This window comes from Plectropomus leopardus, chromosome 23 (genome assembly GCF_026936395.1).
Source record: "Plectropomus leopardus strain MGB_pleo_1.0 chromosome 23, ASM2693639v1, whole genome shotgun sequence".
Classification (NCBI taxonomy): Eukaryota; Metazoa; Chordata; class Actinopteri; order Perciformes; family Serranidae; genus Plectropomus; species Plectropomus leopardus.
The window spans coordinates 2,124,394-2,147,510 of record NC_142198.1 but is presented as its reverse complement, the minus strand read 5'-3'; the positions used below and the strand labels follow the sequence as shown (position 1 = coordinate 2,147,510).

Sequence of the window (23,117 nt, the reverse complement as noted above, 5' to 3'; positions counted from 1 at the left end):
GAGCCAAATTTTAAGAAATTACCTGAAGATATTACTGAAATGGTGTTTAAACAAATGGGACAGACAAACCGATGGACAAAAGAACAGACAACCCAAAAACATAATGCCTGTGGCCAAGGCTAGAGCTGGTGTGGAGGTGTAATAAAACACAGTTCTGTGCAAGAATGAGCCAGCTGCACTGCAGTAACTTCATTTCAGCTGTATTCCATTTAATTTTATCTTCCTACTGACCATTTAAATGTCATAATTTTACAGTAAAGATTATGGCCAATGAGCAACTATTTTGTGTTTACATTTTTCAAAATAAGTGACAAAAATGAGACTTTTTGTGCTGTTTTTCTGCTGTAAACATACTGAACTGTGACCGCAAAGCTGGATTTTGTGTGCCATTTCACCCCTAATGAACTACAAACACAAGAGCAGCTGAATGTGGAACCTCTGTGCATTTTTCTGGGATAAATAAAGGCTGAGGAAGCAAGAGAGTTTTCAATCCCCTTAAGTTAAAGCCAGACGAGCTGCCAGAGCCTGACTCACTCTGCTCACTACTGTATTCTTACTTCAACAAAAGGACAAAAAAGAGAGCAAAAAGAACAAAGACATAAGAAACCAACACCCTCAACCTTTAAAGTACAAATGTATCACGCCTTTCATGATTTATAAAAGCAGCTCTGCCTGTGGGCCTGAAGACCTGCTGTTAATGTTGAAAAGGGATTTATCACCACAAGGTTTAAATTATGCCTGCGCGTCGATTTTTGAAAATTCAAAAGTCTCTGTCAGCTCATCAGAGAGTGAAATGATCCCTTTCATTTGAACAGCAGCAGCAGTGAGTGCTTTGTTCGAGCCAACATACAAATCAGTTGTCAGGGAGAACCATCTCTGCCAACCCTCAGCAATTAGTCTGCTTACAGGTAGAGGATGTGATGTGGACGAGGTCCAAAGGATCGGCCCTCCAGGCCTTGTTTCAGCTGTGTGGGGAACAACCTGCCATCTGCGAGGGCCTCCTGTGCAGAAAAGCACAGTGCAGTCACCTGCAGAGACTGGATCCCATCTGCACGTCAAGCTGTGTGACCGAAGGTGGTACATCTGACATGTTTGCAGCAGGTTACTGTAACTGTGGAGGTCGCAGTTTTAGTTAACCTTGTTTGACCAGGTTGCAGCAAACACATTTGGCTGCTGAGATGCATTACACTTTCTCAACCTTTTTTTTTCAAAACCCAACTCCAAAAAAGCTAAGACCCTGTGTAAAACATAAAGACAGAATGCACTGATTTACTAATCTGTTTATCTGAGATATTCGATTTAAAACAGCCCAAGGACAAGATTATGTTAATGTTTGATGTTCAAAATGATAAACTTTACACCCATTCTGAATTTGATGCCTCCAACACCTCAAAAAAAGTTGGGAGGGGAGCATATGTGCCACTGTGTGACATCACCTTTTCTTTTAACAACAATCAGCAAGTGTTGGACACTAACTGTTGAAGTATTTAAAGTGAAATTCTTTCCCATTCTTGCTCTTCATAATGCTCCACACATGTTCAATGGGTGTCAGGTCCGGACTGCAGCAGGTCAGTATAGTAGCTGCACTCTTCTACTACGAAGCCATGCTGTTGGAACACGTGCAGAATGTGTCTCGTTTTATTGCAAGAATAAGCAGAGACGTCCCTGAAAATGACGTCGTCTGGATGGCAGCATACGTTTCTTCAAAACCTGTATGTACCTTTCAGCATTCATGGTGCCTTCTTATGTGTAAGTTACCCATAATGCCATAAGTACTAATACACCCCCCTAAACCATCACTGATGCTTTGAACTCTGAGCTGGTAAGAATCTGGATGGTCCTTTTCCTCTTTAACCCCATCGATGTCCATGACTTCCAACAGCAATTTGAAATGTGGACTCGTCACACCGCAGCACACTTTTCCACTTTACATTAAACTCAACAATAAATATAATATATCTTACCTTTGTACTGTTTTTAATTGAACATAGCTCAAAAAAGATTTGGAAATCATTGTATTATTTTTTGTTTACATTTTACACAGTGTCCCACCTTTTTGGGAATTGGGCTTGCAATAAAAACAATATTTAAAAAAAAAACTGCTTTAACTAATTTCTTTTTAACTAATTTTTTTCATTTCCCTCCATAGTCCTGCACCTTTCCAGTTTAGCAAATTCCCTGCTGCACACATGCAAAGCTTGTTGGAACCAACCTACAAACTATCCGTAAATTGACTATTCTGACACTTCAATATCACACTCATGACCTGAACAGGAGGCTAATCAAATAAGCTCTGACTTACTGCTGTGGAGTACAGACTCCACCTGTACAAGTACACAACACCAAACTAAATAAATATTTTTTAAAAAATGAAGAGCGAGATAAATAATTCAACATGCAGTGACAAGCACAGATTGTGCAGAATGAAGAACCCTCCATGTATTCAGTAAATGATTTCGCTTGTGTTTTCTGCTGCTCAGACCACAGACACACTCACACCTCTCCACAGCCATGCGTAATATTACACACAGGGGGATACAGTCATTAAATATTTAAAGACACTGGGATTTAACTGTTAACTGACCTTGTGCTCTTTTGTGAGACATTCACAGTTTATACAAAGATCATTTGTAGCATAGCAGCAGATCTCAGAACCCCATGTTTATCACTTTGTTTTGAGATTTAAGGAGCTCAAGGAAATAGGGACAAATGACACAAACAAGCCTTTTTGGATATGTAGAGGAGAAACAGAACAGCAGAGTTCAGAATGTATTATTAAAACGGTTGTGTACTGAACTTGGAACGGGTTCCGAGCTCCCCTTAGCTCCCCCGTAATTCGAACTATGCATACTCACAGACTTGCACTCACTGGATACGCTTGTCAGCCAGCAAGTTGAGGAACATTTGCTCCTCCTTGGGTGACCATCTTTCTAGTTACCATTTTGAAAAAGAAAAAAAAAAGACACAAAACTGCGGCCGCTACAGCAGTTAGCTCTGTTCGGGGTATTCCGTTTATGCCGCGCATTGATGATACAATAACACAGTGACGATTCTGTCTGACCAATCAGTGGTCTGCAGTGTTTCATGTCATCTTTTAGTACCTCATAGTACCCGGTCGGCTTTTTTTGGAACCCCAGGAGAGCAGGTACCAAAAAAAGGTAGTACCAGGTACTTTTTCCTAATGGAAAACCAAAAAAGGCGAGTAGAGCTGGTACCATGTGGTGGAAACGTGCCATAAGTCTTTAGACTTTTTCTCTGGGTTTCTCACTTAGTGCTTCGTCAGATTTCCAGCCATGCTTGGCTGCCTTAAGTCTCTAACTTTCATTGAACATCTTACTGTTATTGGACCAAGCCGATCAAATCTTGATAGTGAATCGAGTCATTTTGCAGGGTTTCGATTCTCATAAAATGTATCAACTGATTTCCTGGAAAAAGTCTTTCTGGGCCCCATGGCATTATATGATGGACCTGGTCACTATGTAAAATTGGCTTTAAAGCCTGGGGTTGTGTCCAGGGGCTTTGGTTGTAGGAAGAGCTTTGTAGAGAGGTAAGAAGGGGTTTTATTTTGTGCAGTGTGCAACATTTTATTAAAGAAATAACAATGTTTTAATTAAAAAGTTCGGATTTTGTTTTTTTTTTTACAACTGAAATTACAATTCTGTTATTACAAAATGAGAAAAGTACCACAAAATGGTACCATTGGGTACCAAATTCCAAGTACCAGTACCGGTGATGATTCACATATGAACGGTACTCAAGCGTTACTATTACCTCCACCATGGAGATAATGTTTTTAGGTTGGTTTGTTTGTTTGTTTGTTAGCAGGATTATAGAAAAACTGCAAGCCTTGTTTTCATGAGACTTGGTGGAACAGTGTAGCACAGAGCCATGGAAGAACCTATTACATTTTTGAGCATATTCAAATCACAGGGCAGATAGTAAAATCCTTTTTTAAACTTTTAACATTAGGGCTTTTGGCCTCAGTGGAAGTTTGCACTTTCCAATGACCCTCCTAGTTTCTTATATTATGTGTAGAATTAACAGAATTACAACTGGTGCAGCCTGGCCAATATAATATATATAATATAATGCTGTCTGTTCACTGAAAGTCACATTTTTTGTGTTGCTCATCAATATTTAGGCCTAAATTTGATTATGACATCTTCAGTGCATCCTAATTAGAAGGTCCGAGACCTCCTGAGATACCCCAGATTTCACACATCATTTTCTCTCCAATGCTTTGGAAGCTGTTTGAACTTGGGGAAGTACATTGTGCAAGTACTAAGTATTAATACATTCAGACAAATTTCTAGTCCTCAGGGTCAATCACCAAGTAACCATAAAAATTATTGGCTCCTTGACTTATCAGGCCAACACTTTTCTTTATCACGTTTACAAAAATGTCAAAAAGGAATCACCTGAAATAAGATTTGGCTTGGTCCAAAAGGTCTTGAACCTGGTAGATTATGGGATAAAGGTTCACCGAACCATGTCCAATAGAGAAAGTGCCTTTGTGTTTGGACCAGTTCTGGTTTGCTCAGAATTGGAAAGAGTCTGAAGGAATTAAAGGTATTCTTTGCTTTCTAAGAGTTCAGAACAAAGAAAATCAAAGGTATTCCAAAATCACATCCTCAGTTTGCTGTTTGAATTCAATTACCAGGAAACATCACTTTGCAAATGAATTGTGTCTATAACAAGATACAAGTGATTACGACTAATTTCAGTGCTGTATGGAACACTTCTTGCCTTTATAGGCTTATATTCTAATGAAGGGAACAGAAATATCTTCAGTTACAACTGAAACCATAGAGTAAAACCTCAATTTATTCTCGCTAGTTTGGACAAGGCTGGTGAGGCGAGACAGTCAAGCTTTATCAATCACTATACCAGCCAAAATCAGCTCGAGAACAATCACATCATGCAAACTGATGTCAACTTCAGGCGGATGTTGCAACACAGACACTTTAATGAATAAAATGGATCTTTCTTCTGCTGACATTTCTGCACCTCTCGCCCTGCTGAGCCCTCTGTGTCTCTCTCATCTGGAAGTTGTCCCAGTATGTCATGCCATCTACCGTTCAACACAAGTGCCAAAAACAAAACATGACTCATATGATGGTTGAAAGGGATTTTTTTTTTTTTGCTTGCACAGGCAGATGTCAATGAAAGCTCACATTGAAAGCATTGTTTTTAATCATTGATGTATTTTCATGCATAACTTTGCACTGCAGTAGCTACAATCCTAAATGTTGTCACATAATAAAGTCCAACTGCTTATTTCCATTTTGGACTTAAACAATTTAACACTAAAAATAACACCTCACTAACACATTTAGACACAAAAGTTTAAGTGAATAGACTTAAATGTTCCAGACTCTCTTTAGAATACAAAAAAAGATACAAATGACTGAATGTTATTTCAGGGCACTTTGAAGATGCTTTCTGATGTGATCAATTTAAGACTTAATGTTAGATTATTCCACTGTGCTGCAGCAGAGTAAAGAAATGCTTTTACCCGTCAAAGTCTTTACAAGACTTTATACAATTTGTTGAATTAACTCTTGTTGAATACCAATGAGTGCTTTTGCTCAATAAAAGCATTTCCATAAATACACTGGCCCAGTTTTAAAGTGTCATTGATGAATAGTCTGGGCTGATATACTGTATTAGCTGATATTAGCATATTGTAGATAAAACTGAATAGTATGTTTGTGTCTTCATTGTTTATGTTTAATTTCTTAACCCTTTGAAACCTGAGGGGGAACAAAAACAACAAGACCAAGATCAAACAATTTATACCAGAGTGTCTTGAGTATTAATCAAATGACATCAAAAACAGCATGGGACTAGCATAAAGTGGGCATGTGTATAAAGTGGAGACTAATGGGTACCACAGAACCAGATCCAGATATCTGGAGGTCAGAGGTCAAGAGACCCCTGTGAAATGATCATGCTGTTACATCGCCACAATTTTGCTTAAGTTTGAAGCATTATCTAGAACTTTACTGAGAAGCTAGCATGACATGGCTGGATAGCCACTGGATTTTTCAGATCTTCTAGTTTCAAATGATACTAGTATCATCACTCCAGCTGTAAAACTCAGGCCAGTACAGCCTCCTAAATATAGGAATGTTGGCTGGCGATTATTGTGATAAAAAAGATAAAAATAACGCATTGTGTACAGACTATAATTGCATCACAATTACCACTTTAACGCTGACTGCCCTATTTTTTAATTTTCTTTTCTTTTTGTGTACTTATTTTCAGGTAATTTTCTTGTGGGCTCTCTGATGCCTCTGTGAACACTTTAAAGAGACAGTACAAAATCTAAGATGTTAGACAAGCCAAACAAACTTTTTCCTCGAATGCAAAACTTTTTTTTGCCTTCCTATTCATTTTTTTCCTACATCTGCTTTTTCATTTCTTCCCTTATATGGATTACAATATCATACAACCTGGACCACCTAGTACATTGTAGTACCAACCTAATACATTGAAGAGTGTTCCCACAGACTTTGCACCATGAGCAAGACCAATACAGCATCAACCAGGAGAAACAAATTCACTCCCAGCCAAGACAAAAAAGATCCCAATGCGCTTCATTCTCCAGCTCATATACACCACCATCCCCATTCCTGAAATCGCCATGCTGCACGGAGGTAAGAGACATTCTCATATCCATCAAACATAAACTCTCTGGACTTGACAGAATCACACCCTGATACTGCAGAGGGAATTCCTGGCTCTCTGTCAGAGCCTGGAATTCAGTCAGGAACAACACACTCTCACAGAGGAAAACAAATCACTACAGCAGTTCGTCACCACCACACTCACCACCTAGCTAATCTCTGTCACTGTTCACGATAAAGTAATGAATGAAACTATTCTAGGCTTACAAGCATACAGCATGAGGGACAATCTCCTCTTCACTGGCATTCCTGAACACCCCACAGATGACTTTTCTAATGTTTTTGAAAGAAATCAAACCAATTTGCTGTGGCTGTCCAAATGAAGGCTTATCTTTATTAATCAAAGATAAATCAGTGCAATCATCTGCATGTAGATCTCAGGTCGTCATATTATTAATAATCTATAAAAAGAAAAGAGGACCCAAACGCTGCCCTGTGGGACTCCACACTTAATAGTTCTACATTTAGATAGCATCATGTTTTTATCAGCAACTTGTGTGCAATTTAGGAATGGGATTTAAGATTTTGAAGCATTCTCTACTCATGATCAAATGCCTTCTGCCAGTCAATCACAATTATTGTCCTGTAAAACTAACATATCCCTTAAAATCTGTTTGCCCAGTAGTAAACATACCAAGCAGACCTTCTGTAGTTGTTTCCATGACTAAAACATCTGCAGTAAATCGGACCTTATAAGCGATTTAGCCTCACTGGCTCCTGTAATGCTGGTCTTTTTGCAGCTATCAGAGGACCCTTCAAATACTCAGCCTCAAGTGTACCGTTGAGCTGATAGCATAGTGCAAGGCTGTCCATGATTGAAAAGGCTGTGATTGCTTAGATGCATGTTAACACTTCTTTTATCTGGCAGACACTACTTAACAGTGTCTAAAACTAGCACTCGCCACCCACAAAATGCAGGTAAAGTGGCAGGAAAAATTGTCAGGCCCTCTGCTACTTATGGTGACTGGATGAAGCTACACATTTAAAAGTCACTCACAACTGCTTTATAAAAGCCAGCCCAGTCGCCAGAAGAAAATGTTAATATTGTATGTGTTTCTTTAAACCATGAAATTTTACATTTGTAAAATTTTTATTAAACAATGAGTAGTTCTGACCAAGCAAGCTGATTGGTCAAAAAGGCATTTAGAATATGCTCAAAACTGCCTGACAGGAAACCTTCCTCATCACTGAAAATATTACTTTCTTAAGCACTGCATTTGCAAACATTCCAGAACTGAGGAAATGTTCATCAGTTGGGTGACAAGGAGCATTTCAGGGCAGTATCATAACGTATTGATAACATGACGTCAAATAACTTCACAGCATTAGTTAATGACAGCGCAAAGAATGACAAGTAACAGCCAACTCACTAATGGTGTAAACTATAAACTAACATAAAGATGACAAAAACCAGCATAAACCAACATGTTCTGAACAGACACATTATAAACACTGACAAAGACAAACATTTGTGTTTTGGATCATAAAATAGCAAACTTAACTACAAACTGAAAACTACTCAGTCCAGCACTAGACATGATGGGAAATCTACAAACTCAGTGAACCTTTTTAGATTATTTGTTTATATGTAATAGTCTACCCATATCTCATTTTATGTCTGTCTCTAACTTGATTATAGCTGTTGTGCAGCAAAAGGTCAGGGCTGTGCATTTGTAGCAGCAAGGAGGAGACACTTTGGAACATAATGAACAACTATGCATTAGGATGTGCATTCTGCATCACATGAGGCTTGAAGTCAGCCTCAGACACCGAGGGCAAGTCATCTCAGTGAGCTACATGCAGAGAGAAAAACCAGAGATGGCTTCACACTATGAAGCTAGTGTCAAAAAAACAAAATTAAAAATTCTGTTATGGAGACAAAATTCTGAGACTTTGCATACTTCATCTAGACAGCACAGAGATTTTGATAGATTGTTTTTACAAATCTTAATTTGCTCCATAAGTGAAAAAATGATGTTTAAAGATGCCATTGTTCCATAGACTGCAATTGTTTAAATGAGGACAAAATCCAAAGTGCTATCAAAAATTCAGTTTTTGAGATAAAATTCTGAAATGTTACAAACTAAATCTACCATGACAGCATTTTTTTTGCCATAAACCTTCAATATTTATTTAGCAAGGATTTTCAAGTATCTGTTTACAGCAAAGTTTATTAGTCAAAAATGTTGATGCACTCTAAGCTCAATTTTTGATTAATCAAATTTGTGTATATCATTTGTGTAGCGCAGAATGGAGATGCCCCGCAGTAACTTTGGTGAGCAACAATATGGGAGGAGATAAGTTTTATTAGTGTGACAGTTTATGATAAAAGTGATGGACTTCATACTATGTGGCACAGTGAAGTGTACTAAAGTTTCTTAACTGCCCAGCCCCTAATCATTGCATATATTGGTACAGAGGATCTTACTACAAATACTATACATTACTGCCCTCACTGTAGGACAATAATGGCTAAAGAATGGTAAAATAAAGCTGCTCATTAGAAATGGTTATCATGTTTCAAAGTACGTAGATGGACCCTACAAACAAGCTGATACCTTTTTGATACAGATTTTACCACCCTAGTTGGTCCCAAAGTCTGCCCTGGCCCATGAACTATTAAATCTAAACAATCTTAATTTTATTTTGTCATTTAGAGCAAAGATTTCAAACATGGCAAACAGGAACATACTAATTAGGGATAAAAGTTTCCTACCAAGCCTGATTCCAAAGCAAGTAATGATACAGAGCAGGTAAAGCATCCATTGGAAGGAGCAACTCTATCTTTAATCAACCATTATTTGTTTGAAGAAGTTATTCATCATTTAAGCACAAGCGTACATAATTGGGCATGCAACGCTGCAGCCTAAAGTCTACTGAGGACAAACGGATGGTTTGGTTCCTATGATGTGGCACTTAACAGCTAAATTGATCAAAGGGCCAATCAGGGTGCTCAACCACCTCTGATCATCAAATACGCTCGAGATGTGAGACGCCTGCAAAGATTCTGATAACTTGAGTCTTTAAAGATACAAATCAAATGACTTCAGTGGACTTTGCATGAGGATGATTGTGACTTTGCTAAATACTGTTGATGAAAGACCAAAAAGGCAATTACCAAAAGGTTCCTTTTTTCTCCAAATTGAATCTCAATGTGAGTAAAACAAAGAGGAAATACAATGACCTGACAAATATTTGGGTATTTATGCTTGATTTAAAGTTAAAGTTTGGGAAAATTGTGCTGCTTTTGAGAAGAGATCATCCAGTTGTTTTTTATTTTACCTTTATTTTTGTCTTTTTCAGAGAGATCTAAGGTCCTTTGAGACAAGCAGCAAACATTTGAATGTTTTCCTGTCAAAACGTGGCTTTTGTTTGACTGCAGGATAATGGACACTGTCTATGTAGACTTAACAGCCCTGAAGAGCGACTTGATACCGGACTTCAGACTCTTCCATCAAAGCATTAGGATTTTGGATTTGAAGATTTTGACATTGAGTTATACATTTAGCAGTGTCTATTTTATGGTTTTGCTCTATTCACATTATTAGAGCACTTTTTAAAATAGAGATTTTGACTAATTTCTGTCATCAGATCCTGTATATGCAAATACATTTTTAAATAAACTAATATAAAGCTCAAGTGTCATCAGACAATAGCCGATTGGTCCAAGACTGCATCTCAATGCATTCCGCCTCACCACATGGTCTGTTTACCTGCAGCTCAAACCTGATTAGCTAACACTTCTCTACAAACACAAAGCAGAACACTTCAGATACCGAAATCTTTAAGCGTCGCTTACAGATTGTGTTTACATATGCAGAATCTGTTGAAAGAGCTTTGTGTGTGCGAACCACATTTGCATGTATGCATATGTCAGTGAGTCACTGTGTTTTTATAGATAGTGTATTTGTCATTGTACATTAAAATGTGTGAAATCACAGTGTTTATAGTATTGCACATATCTTTTTGTTAGTGCAGTTTTACATGTATTTACATACATCTGTGTGTCTTCCTATAAAAGCTCTTTTTTTTATGTTGTGCTACACAGCTGCGTGTGAATGTTTTAGAGCTGACAGCACCCAGCATGATGCTGCTTTGGGGCTCCGGCAAAGGTTTTTCAGATAACTTCTATTTTCTTGAACATACTTTCAGCTTAGCTAAAAGCCCTGCTAGCACAACATCCACACAGCCTGTGTGCCACATGGCCGACAGTGTTAATAAAGTGCTTCATAATTTATGTATCACTAATGGCAGCAGCCTTGTGCCACTATGACTCCTGTGTGGTCAGAAGACTTATGATTTAATCCACTGTTTTACAGTGCAGATTGAAATTCGCAGTCTTTATAGCAATCTGCAGTTATTTTATTTTTTATTTATATTTTATTTTCGAATTTTCTTTTTTTTCTTTTTTGTGTCTGCCCGTTTTATCTTGTTGTGTTTCTTTTTCCAGAAATCATCAAGAAAAGAGGATGCCCTGCTTCATAGTTATTCTTCCTTAATTTGTGTTAACTCCGCATGAAGACAACACTGAGCAGAACTAAGAGGCAAAAATAAGTTCTTGAATTTGGAAAAGATGAACCAAGCTGCAGATGTGAAAATAAATCCTTGTCTTTTATAACAACAAATAAACAAACAAACAAACAAACAAACAAACAAACAAACAAACAGTTACTGATCTATTAATACGATGTATTGTTTGACAAAACTCTACCTTACAACACTTTAACTTAACTGAAGTTGAAAGTAATTCATATCAAAGCCATGCTGTGTTGGTGTTGAGCTTTCAGTGGACATATTAAGATGTACTGCTGAACTCATCTTTACATTACATGCAGGAACACATGGAGTCATGGAGAACAGCAGTGGACTCGTAGCTAAAAAAAAAAAAAACCCTTTTGGTTTAAATCTGAAATGTAGCTTTTCACATACAGACAGAACTGCTTTTCCTCATTGTGAACTTTGTGAAATTCCTGTTAAAATGTAATTCTGATGCCTACAATTTGCTTATCATTATTTAAACCCACTCTTCCCACCTTTATGTGCTCGCTAGAAGATGAGAAAATCCAGGATTAACAAAATGAGTTGACAACCACTAGTTAGATCTAAGTGTATGGAAGACTATGGCTACAAGTGTTAAAATGAAATCATTTAAATACATTGGAATTATATCATTATTTGTGTGTGCATGAGTATGGAAATATAATGATTTTAGAATATATTTTCATTTCTAATGAAAAATTACAGCCTAAAATGAAAATGAAAATGTATGTTTTATTTGTATTGACAAATATTCCTACACAGTGTTCTAAATCATAACAGGTAATGAAATTAAATAATTACTTTTTGGTGCATTGAATTACTTTTTATTTTAATTTTTGAATGAGCAGACATTTTGCAATATAATCTTGAAAACGAAACTGCAAACTGGCCTTTTTACATTTGAATTTGAATGATATTCTGATATTACAGTCACAATGAGAGTGCTGACATGGGAGTATCCTGTTTATGTCTGAGCATGTAAACACCATATCCCATTTTAACAGACCCAGATAAGACCTTATATTGTTTATTTTGTTTTTACAAACACATATATGCTGCCTAGAGAGCTCCAAGAGAAACCAGGATTGTGTTGCAAGTATATACATTTCATCTTGTTACTGAGAGAAGCCGACTACTCGGACAAGTGCGACCTCAGCCAAGTGGCGTCACAGAAACAACGATGGCAGCAGCGAAAACATCTCCCGTTTGGAGCAATGAAGAAACAGACATTTGTCTTTCAGCAGTCAAAGATGCTTTGTAAATGTATTCACTGCTCCCCAATTCTACATACTTTTAGTGATATGCAGACAGGGAATATGACTAAAACTAATTCTCTGTGCTCATGCAAACATCATATTCTAGATGTAATTAAATCCTACAACTCTAGCACAATAAAATTTGAAAATTAATTTTGAAGTTTAGGTTGCACACTGTCTGTTAATTTGAAAATTAAAATGAAAAAAAATTTGCACTGAACACTCAACATTTTTGTCACTGCATTTGAGTCTGAGTTTTAGTTATTGGTGGTAATTATGCTTAATGAATCATTGAGTTTTCAATTTCAAATAAAAATAAAATTTTAGAATGCCTAAATATTGTCAAACATCATGTTATTCAGATGATTTAATTTTAATGAAGGCTGCTGAATGCTTCCATACAGTATAATGTTTGTGTTGTGTGAAACCAGATATCTTACAATATCAACACTGCATTTGTTTTATGAACCAAAACTACAAAATAAGGGAGAGTTAATCCTATTCAGCTGCGACAACATAGTTTTATAAATCCCAATAATGAAATCACAGCGGGATTATTCCTAAAGTAAATCATAATTGATGTGCAGTCCTCTTAAAATATACAATCCTTTTTAATATCCTTATATTGCAGACAAAATGACAAATCTCAGACATATAATAAAGGTTTAAAGACTGCAAGTTGATTTTAATACCATGCTGAAACAAATGACAACCAGCGGCTGCCTGAGGACACAGAGGGAGAAACTACTGCAAACACTGTCTTTGTGAAAGTTTGTAGTTGTTATAACCCTTCGAAGGTCTAATTTATAATCACGTCTCGGAACCGCAGATTAAAATTAGGATTAGGCTATGGTTAAGGTATGGCAAAAGGTGTTTTAGAATCAGGACATAAGATTAGTGTTGAAAAATGACTGAAATCATGAAATGTCCTCATCAATGACAAAGAAAGCAATAATGGGATGTGCTTGAAGATAGTATTCAAAAAAAAGGCTGAATGAAGAAACACAAAGTCCTACAGACTGTTTGACACTTACAGTGTAATTGTTATTGGCCACAGTCACCGGCTGCCCATCCTCTGTGTAGTAGGTCTCTGTAAAGTCTGGACCTAACAGCTCGCTGAGAAAGAAAAGAGAAGAGAGGAGATGATTAGATAAGATCTCACTTTAATGCTCTCTGTGTCATTTAGGTCTGAGAAGCAGCTGCAGGTAGAAATAAGACAGAACATAGAAAAAATACAGTCTAAGGCTATGACCACAAACAATACTGCTGTTACACTCCAGGAGCCTTGTCTATCCATTTGGAGTGTCTTGCTTTTGCTGTCTAGGTGGACTGAAGTCTTTTTATACGCATCATAACCAAAAAAAGGAAATAAAGACTAAGTAGTCTCATTTTTGGATTAATGATATTATAAACAGCACAAGGCTGGAGTGCCTAGACAAAAATGTAGGTTTTTCTTTTATGGTCAGCTAATGATTTGAGCTGCTGACATTAGCTAATATCTTTATCTAAACTAGCTAAGATATAGCCAGCAGCTGAGTGTGTAGCACAGCAATAACCAGCCCGTTCTTATTCTGAAGTTGTCAAAAATCACTGCTTTTGCAATGCTTTTGGTGTAAAATCCCAATGCAAAAAGCCAACTTTTGCGTCAGCATGATACGCCGCTGGATGGTATCAGCTGAGAATGAAGCCGGACAGAACCATTCACGGGACAGCCAGCCAGAACCTGCCGTCCTGCATGATACACCACTGAAGGACGCCAGGTTGAAACACAACAAGCAAGATGCAACAAGCAACAGCAACAAGATAATATAAGGAGCATGAGGGTGCCTATAGGCTGGAGGGGTGGTGGATGGATCCAACAAACCCTGAATCTTCATGCGGGAGTTTGGTGTTTGATCCCATCTGAATGTGAGGTTTTTTGGGGTTTTTTCTGCACCTTACCATGCAGGCTTTTGCTTAATCCTAACCATCTTTGCCAGCATGCGCATTTGCTGATGTCCTGGCTAATTACCATGAGCTGTTGTTGTCGTGCAGCATTATCTCACCATGTGCTCTTGTTGACATCACAGTAGTGGAATCCCAAAATGTAAACAGCGTACACAAAAAGATATGTAGAGCATAATATGCAAAGCAGCAACATGTGGCGACTTAGGATAAGGACGTGTTGATTTTACCCTTATTTAACCGGATATATTAAAATAAATATTCCAAAACAAACACATAAATGTCAGTTCAACATCTTATCATAATTTAATCAGTAATGAGAGTGCTAATCATTGCCTTCGATGGATGATACATTCATACATGTGGCTTCTTTAGCGATAAATAAAATAAAGAAATACCAGAATGCTTCTTTTCAATATTTAAATAAAAAAGATAATTTTAAACATGAATGTTCCCAATTTCTGCCCCAATATTCACCACACACACCTTGATCTAATCAAACAAGAATTAAGACAAAAACAAGAACAGATAAATCTGAATAAACAAATACACACACACACACACACACACACACACACCACAGCAAAAATACATTTTACATTAAAGTCCCACTATAAAAAGCATGTATCATATCTTACATATCTCATGTCCCTTTAATTTGTTGTTTTTAACCCTTTACGGCCTGCTTTAATGTTACACACACTCATTTCGCACTGCGCATGAAATAAGCTTTTCAAAATCAGCCTACAAAAGATTTTACACATTAGTATAATTTTCTACTTTCATTCAGTTTATTTTTTTAACCAACATCAGTCCTAATCATAAATATCAAATATTCATTAATTATAGAATTTTAACCCTTTAAATGCCAGGTTTTTGTCATGGTGCCACTATGTTTTGAGATGAAAAACAAAACCCACACACAAGAATAATTAATTTTCAGTTTACTTACTAATAATTATATTAAATAATTTCATAATAAATTTTCTTTTCTTTTCAGTCTGGGAAATGTCAATGATAAGCAGCAAAATTGATTGTGACAGTGAACCTATAGCATTTATTTGCTTCATATGGTAAAAAATGACATCATCAGGTGGAAAATGGTACAAATTACAAATTACAAAAGCCCAGAATGACACCCAGAAATGATACAATGCATTAAAAAATGCTGCATGCATAAACACAGCCAAAAAAAAAAAAATCGAAGAATAAAAAGCGTGGAAAATGAGGAAACAATTCCTAAGGGTTAAAAACATGTTTAAATTTGTTAAATGTTCTACATATTTTCGGTTCCCCACTACGGCTGTTACATTAATTAACCCCTTTAACTGTAATACAATGAGCCTGCCTGATATGTATGAGCCTCATGAAAAGATATTTGCATCATGGGAAATGCAGGATCTAGCATTTGCCTGATAAGAGCAACTACAAGTCAGGAAACCTTGGCCTATTCATTTGTCAACTTTTAATATTTTGAGTCCCTAACTTTAGAAAAGTATGACATTAAATCATCTGAATAACCATTTAAGATATAATGAGTGAGTTCCAGACAGAGTAATGTGGCAATTTCAAACTTAAGTCTAAATTAACTTTTACAGAATCTAACAGGCAGACGTGTGTCAGCATGGTGGGGTTTGTTCAAACAGAGGGTCCAACATGACTCTCAGCCAAGTCACGACATAACTGTAGGACTCTGTGATTGCCTGATCCCAGAATTAGGGATTATGGCGAGCAGTGCTTTACAGTTTGATATTTTCCTGACCTTGAGATTCTCTTTGCCCGTCTCTGTGGTACTCCAGTGGCCGGCTCAGAGCGGCCGGTGCACAGGTGGGAGGAGAGCGAGGAACAGATGGGAGGTTCATTCAGATGAGGCAGTGCAAAGAGAGTTGTTGGTATTTTGGTGAAAATTGGATGGATGTAGCACTGAGAACAGAGGAACCACGTCTGTTTCTGCGACGTCACTCTGCTGCTAGTCTGCAGATTTTACCAACAAGAGCGAACTAAAAGATGAAGCAGTCTGCACTGATATCTGTAAATATGCAAGTATCTATAAATGAGTGATTCTTACAGCGTCTGTTAACTTTCCCTGTCACTTCATTAAATCCCTGCAGCTGTCTCAAGACAGCGGGACACATATGTGGATGAATCTGCAGCCCTAAATGAAGAAATGCTGCGTCAGAGTGCACTGAGTCCAGCGGTGGGACAGAGTCTCTTTTTTGCAAGTCACGAGTAAGTCTCAAGCCAAGCAAGTTCTGAGTCAAGTGCCAAGGCAGGACAACAAAGTGTCGAATCAAGTCCCATCTAAAGAAAAGCATGTCCAGTCAAGTCCACACTGATTAGTCCTAAGTCAAGTCGCTAGTCCTAGACAAGTCATATGCTCTTCAACAAATGTAATGTCTTTATTTCATTTACTAAAATAATAATTTCTTGTATTTATTTGTTGAATCAAGTTTGTAAAAAGTCTCTTAGCTGTGAAGCTAATGCTAACTAAAAATTATTAATATTAACAAACTGATTTTATATTTTTGGAGCAGAACTGTTCTGGAGCACTGTTGGTTATTCATGTCACCACACTCTCATGCACCATACAGCACAGAGTGGACTCTGAGCACAGATGGAGCAGCAGAACTTCAGGCACAGTATAAACTTTTCAGTTCACCATACAGGGTCGAAAAGTTTGCTTTCTCTTGCCTCTGCTGCAGCTGCTTCTCTCGTTTATTTATCTGATCAGATAAGATCGGCTCTGACTGGATCACCACAACAACCAACCACTCCACAACTCAAACACCACAAGCTGCTCATTAGGAAGAAAACTAATGGCAAGTTTCGCCTGTGCTGCATTCACCTGACCTGAAAAAGGGTCCAAATTTAGAGAGGGGACACAGCATGGTCAATAAGGGACACACACCCCACAACAACACTCCTGAGTCTAATGAACAGACAACACACAATCTCTACAAACATATCTGAAAGAGAGCCTGAAGATCCTTCAGCATCACCATGCAGGTTCAGAGTAATGACAGTAATTGTTAAACGTGTGAGGCCTTATTCTATCTCGTACTACGCTTGCTCACTGAGTCTCTGCTTTGAAGAAAGTGCAAAGTCAGACAAAGCTCCAATGATATTCATAGCTTCTTTCTTTGCTTGCTGACATCCCTGTATGAATGTCTGATTTTGCCAAGCTTGATTGCAAAAAGCATAATCTCCTCCAAATTAAATGTTGGATCAGCAGGACCGGAGTCTTTCATGTTGATGGAGTTGGGCATTGATAACAAAAAGAGACAGACAGGGAAAAAAAATATCCCAGTGCCTTCACTGCGATTGTATCAAATTTGACTCATCTGTTAGCGACTTATCTCATGGAAATTCTTATCTGGTGCAACCAAAACTTTTCTTTATCTGCACTTCTGTTACTGCTCTGCAGAAAGACGGCTTGCAGAGTGCAACAAAAGAAACGGAAAGGGGATTTTTTTTGATGTCTCCTTAAAAGGTCATCGTACAACAAAAATGCATTGGCTCCATTTTAGCCTGCAAGAAGAAAAGGTGACATCTGTCATGTCTGGGGACAAAGGAGTGGCTTGTCAAATGTCAGGATGTCCCTGGACGGACGCATCAGTGTTACAGATGTATGGATGAGTGGTGCCACGAGGACGTGTGGCCTCATTCAGCCTCTGTGTGTGGCTGAGTCACTGGCCAGACAGGAGACCCAATCCGGCAGCACAAATGGAAGACGGACATGAAAAGATGAGCCCAATCTCCATTCGGTCCTAGGGGCCCTATTGTATTATTCATTGAGGGGAATCGTAATGGAACATAATCCAGCTTTCTCACCACTTTTACTGCAGACGATTTGCTCTGTTATATAAAAAGACTGTCTTACGTGGCAGTCGTCTAACATTAATTCAATTGAAGCTGGCGCACAGATGGCGCTGTGCAAAATCCAACTCCATCTCATTCAGCACAGTATTTACACAGCATTTTCATCAAAGGGGGGAAGAAGAAAAGGATGATTGCTTTTCATTGCAGGTGACTGTCTCTCAAGCTGTAAGGATTAAGTTAAGATGACAGTCAAAAAGCTCCTATAGCTTAATTAAAAAAGGGTGTAAAACCCTGAAGCTAAGCAAACACTGGTGAAATGTTCACCGACAGTGATAACCTCCGTCAATGATAAATGACCTTCAAGGCAAGCTATTGATCACTGTGTGTGATCAGCGTAGAGGTCGGAAAGAGTGACCCAAACCTGACTGAAGCTGCCTTTTTTCTAAGGTTTTAAAACTTTTTGAAATTTAAAAAATGTTTCAAGGATTAAGAGACATTTCTACGATTTAGAAACATTTTTAGGATTTAAAGATGTTTCTTAGATTTGAAGATGTTTCTTTTGACTTTTTAGATGTATCTAGAATTTTCTGATATTTCTAAGATTTTAGGACATTTGCAGGATTTTAGGACGTTTCTAGGTTTTTAGGACATTTCTAGGATCTTAAGGAGACTTCTGGGATTTTAGGATGTTTCTAGAATTTTGGAAGGTTCAAGGATTTTTTTTACATTTCTGGGATTTAAAGACCTTTCTGCAATTTTTGAAACATTTCTAGAATTTTATGACATTAGGAACTTAGCTATGACCTCTTTTGGGGTGTGAAGTATCCTCCACTGGTGCTTTTTTTTGATAAACAAGCACTACCTTGATGCTTTTTTTATGCACTCTGGCATCTTATGTAAACTAAAAGTACAAAAACAATTCCCAGTGTCAAAGAAGACACAACATAGCTAACATGTAGCCTGCAGCTGCACTTTGAGTTTGGAAGAGGCAGGCAGTCCTGATAGTCGTTAGCTTGCCAATCGCAAGCCCAAAAGTCTGTTGTTTATAGCTTTACCCTCCAAAAACTTCTTCCTCCAATCCACTCCACTCCGAGTTTTGCTTAATTTGTCTATTATAATCTTTTCCCACCAAAATTACCCCACATACGCAGGTTGTTTTTTTAAACACCTTTAAACCAGTAGACTAGTTGCCAGTAGACTAAGTAGGAGTATACAGCTCTGCAGCGGATGAGCATGTGTGCCTGTGTTTTTTGTTTGTTTGTTTGTTTGGTGTCTCATGTTTAACGTTACAGACAGGCTGGAACACTAATTAGTTTTAGTAAGCAGCACAAAACAACACGGAGGCCTGTGAAAACTTAACGGTGGGTTCCTCATTTTACATTTGTCTTACTTATTCAGTTTCTCTTTCAAACTCGGCGCAGACTGATTTGAATCAATGTTTTAGGGCTGCATTTTGTGTCAGTGCATTACTGCATCTTGACAATAATCTCGAATGCTGATTATATCTTATAAAGCCAGATGTTAGCAAGTGTTAGCAAGTGCAAGTGGTTTTTAGTGTAGTGTGAAAGGGGCTTTAGTTGCAACACTTGGTTTTGTTTTTGTTGGCCTAATTTTGTATTTAGTCTCAAACTGAATAATTCTGGGCTACTCCCATAAAGCTACTATAATTTCATAGAGTTATATTTAACTTGTGCATTAAAAAGAATATATACACACAAAAATAAACATGATAAATATATAATAAATATAATATAAATATTAAAAATGAATAATAAAATTATATATATATATATATATATATATATATATATATATATATATATATATATATATATATATATATATATATATATATATATATATATTCCAGTTCCTGAATATGCTTAAGAATTTAAAGTTCATAGCTCCTTGAAAGGATGAACTTATATTAATGTGTGGTTATATTATCATATATAATATGGTTGAAAATTGCATGGATAAATAGAACACATATTGAAGGCTTCTCCTCACTTCAAAAAGTTACAGTTTAGCCTGCAAACCAGATGAATCTACATGTTCACAGGCCGTTTCACACAGGGGTATAAAACCATACTCAGTGCCTTCTCTTTGCTCTCTTTGCATTTTTACATTTTGACAGAATCATGCTGCTCCATTTACTAACATTTACTAAAGATGCACGCTTTTGAGATATTATGGAAAATAACCAACATGACTACAGCAGATGTTGTACGTCATGTTAAGGTACTATTTTTAACTTCTGATGGCAAAAATGACACTTCTTTACAGATATATTGATGCTGTACCATCACATCTCATCTCTGCATGTTGTAGTGTGTTTTCATCCATTTGACACTCAGCACCACATCTTTATTCTGATTGGTTGCAGCTCTAACCAATTGTGCCCAAAGGCTTTTTGATCAGTTGATAACACACTCCTCTGAAAGCCAGAATGAACTAAAAGGTATCAGACTAACTTGCATGTAATTTGGTCTGGCAGAGCCAGGTTTGTTGGAGTTACTCTCCAGGAAATGTGATGATTTTGTGATTTAAATGAAGTTTACCAACCTCATTATAGACTTGTGGTGGATTCTTGTTGGTTTTCTCTCCCTGATACAAACCCCTGCCTCTGTAACTGGACTAAGCACTACCGTCTACCATGAATGCTCATTAAAAAAGTGCCAGTGGATGTGGAACAACTCATCAGCAGCCGTGATACTGAATAATTACACAAACACACCCAGCCCTTTTCTCTCCCTCAGAGCATCAGCTGCAAAGCCACGCAGCAGAGCTGGGGTCAAACCTGCATGCTGCTTCCAAGACGAAAAGTAATGGGCTCTTTTCGCGGCAGAGGGAGAGCGGACAGGCAGCCGGGCTTTGGTGTGCTGATAAAATTTGTTCTAATGAGCAGGCAGAGATAAACAGCTGGACACAGCCACGTGTGTGTGTGTGTGAGAGAGAGATATACCTATGATCTTCTCTCTGTTCTGCCTCTGATTGGTTAGCAAAGCTCCTATAGCTTGTTTAAACAGCCTATAGGAGAAACCTCACAGGGAGACGAGAAGCAAATAGATGAAGCGTGGAGGTATGATGAGTGAGAGGAGCGATGTTCGAGTCAGAGGTGTGTGAGAAAGCAACGGGGTGGCTGCTTCTCAGAACTCCTGCTACAAAGATGTTGCTGCAGAAACCCTCCACATGGAGATCACATGCTGTTTGTGTGTGATCCTCTAAAAAAATAATGTTTTCCAACAAGCACAATAACTTAACCCTTTGAAACATGGATTGACATCACTTTTCTTGTGCTGCGTTCAGATGCCTTCACAAGTATTTAAACCTGTGAACCCTGAGCAAATCTGTGCGATTTCTTTACAGAAAAAAGAAAGAAAACATGGGAGAAAAAAAGGCAATAAGTAACTCTAAGGAATGTTCCATGAATTGTAAAAACTTAGACGATAGGAAAAAGGGAGAAAAAAAGCTAGGGACAAGCTATATTTATATATTACATACATATTTGAAATTATAATTCTGAAATTATGTTACAGAATTATTCTTATTTTCTAAACACCTTTTTCATGTCATTTCCTTGTTTTTTTTGTTTGTTTCTCTCAAGTCAACATAAAACAAACTGGGACCAGTGAAGGCGGCAACTTTGCTTAGAGACACATGTAAAGCATGACCGTGCAACTTTTGATCTAAATCAGTCCTCTTCTTACAAATAAAGCATACATTTAAAAGCAATAAAACACAACATGCTACATTCTGAACACTCAGATGTTTTGTTGCAACAGGCATTTGTCCCTGCTACCATTGGCCTCATAAATAGCATAATGTAACCTTCCGTCTGTATATTTTGCTTTATTTGTGTGTTATGTAAATTTTACTGTCCCTGTCCCTGTCCTTATTCTGCTGGCTGTAAAACAAATTGCCCCTCGGGGATGATAAAGTTTACCTTGACCTTGGCCCACACAACCAATCAACATCAAAAAACTAGCTGCAACATAACAAGCTGCCTGTTTCTCAGCTAAAAAAGATGCACGTGAACACACCACAAAGACTACAGCCAGCGGCCAACCAGCATGTATGTTCTGCGCCTCTGTGAGGAGAATTAACCAGCACCAAACAGCAGTAGTCTGGATTCACGAGAACACCACAAATCCTTCAGATATACCCCAGATAGACCCAAACGTCACCAGTCAACAACTAACAAACCTCTTCTTTCACTACTAAAATGTGAGATAAACTGACCGTCAGCAGACTTCATGAGCAAACAGCCACATGAATGAAGTTTTATATCTGTCTAAACAAAGGCATCACATGAAAATGACTAATAGCTGATGATTAAAATCTTCAGCTGTCTGAGGTCTTATTCAGTCATGCCTGAGAGCTGCTGGGAAAACAGGGAATACCAGAGTCGGTGAATGGCTCCATTGAAGTAAAGCTCTTCATTATTGAACGGAGCTGCTGAATGGATCGATCACATGTTGAATATTAAAGACAGTAAGTGCTGGAGTCTTAGCGGCTCTCAGTAGAAGCTTGTGAGGTTTTCTAACAGCACAGTGCTGCTGTGGTTAACACAACATGCTGCTGTGGTGTGAGAGGTGTCTTTGTCCAGGAGAGAATATGAGCTAACGTTTGCCTCCTCTAGCCAGAGGTAGCACACTGATGCTCTTTATAGCTCCACAGAGAATGGATTAAAGGATGGAAAATAGAGGGTGCGTCTTTGATAGTATCCATGGTGATATTCCAGGGATCAGGCTGCATGTTCTGGTTCACTGATAAATGTGCGTGAAGATCAGTTAAACAGTCATGGCCGACAACAGAGATCAGCCTCTAGGAGCCATGGATTATCACTGCTGTCAGGTGGAAACCTTGT

The 23,117-nt window shown here is 37.8% G+C and overlaps 1 protein-coding gene across 2 annotated transcripts in view; it reads right to left on the bottom strand.

Annotated features, from left to right (window-relative positions):
• The window catches only part of adam19a (ADAM metallopeptidase domain 19a), a 253,530-nt gene that overhangs the window by 82,372 nt on the left and 148,041 nt on the right, over nt 1–23,117 (bottom strand). For both annotated transcript variants that reach the window (XM_088073120.1, XM_042512400.2), the window contains exon 4: nt 13,519–13,600. In XM_088073120.1, the coding sequence (XP_087929246.1) occupies nt 13,519–13,600 (82 nt within the window). The remainder of the gene's footprint in view (nt 1–13,518; nt 13,601–23,117) is intronic.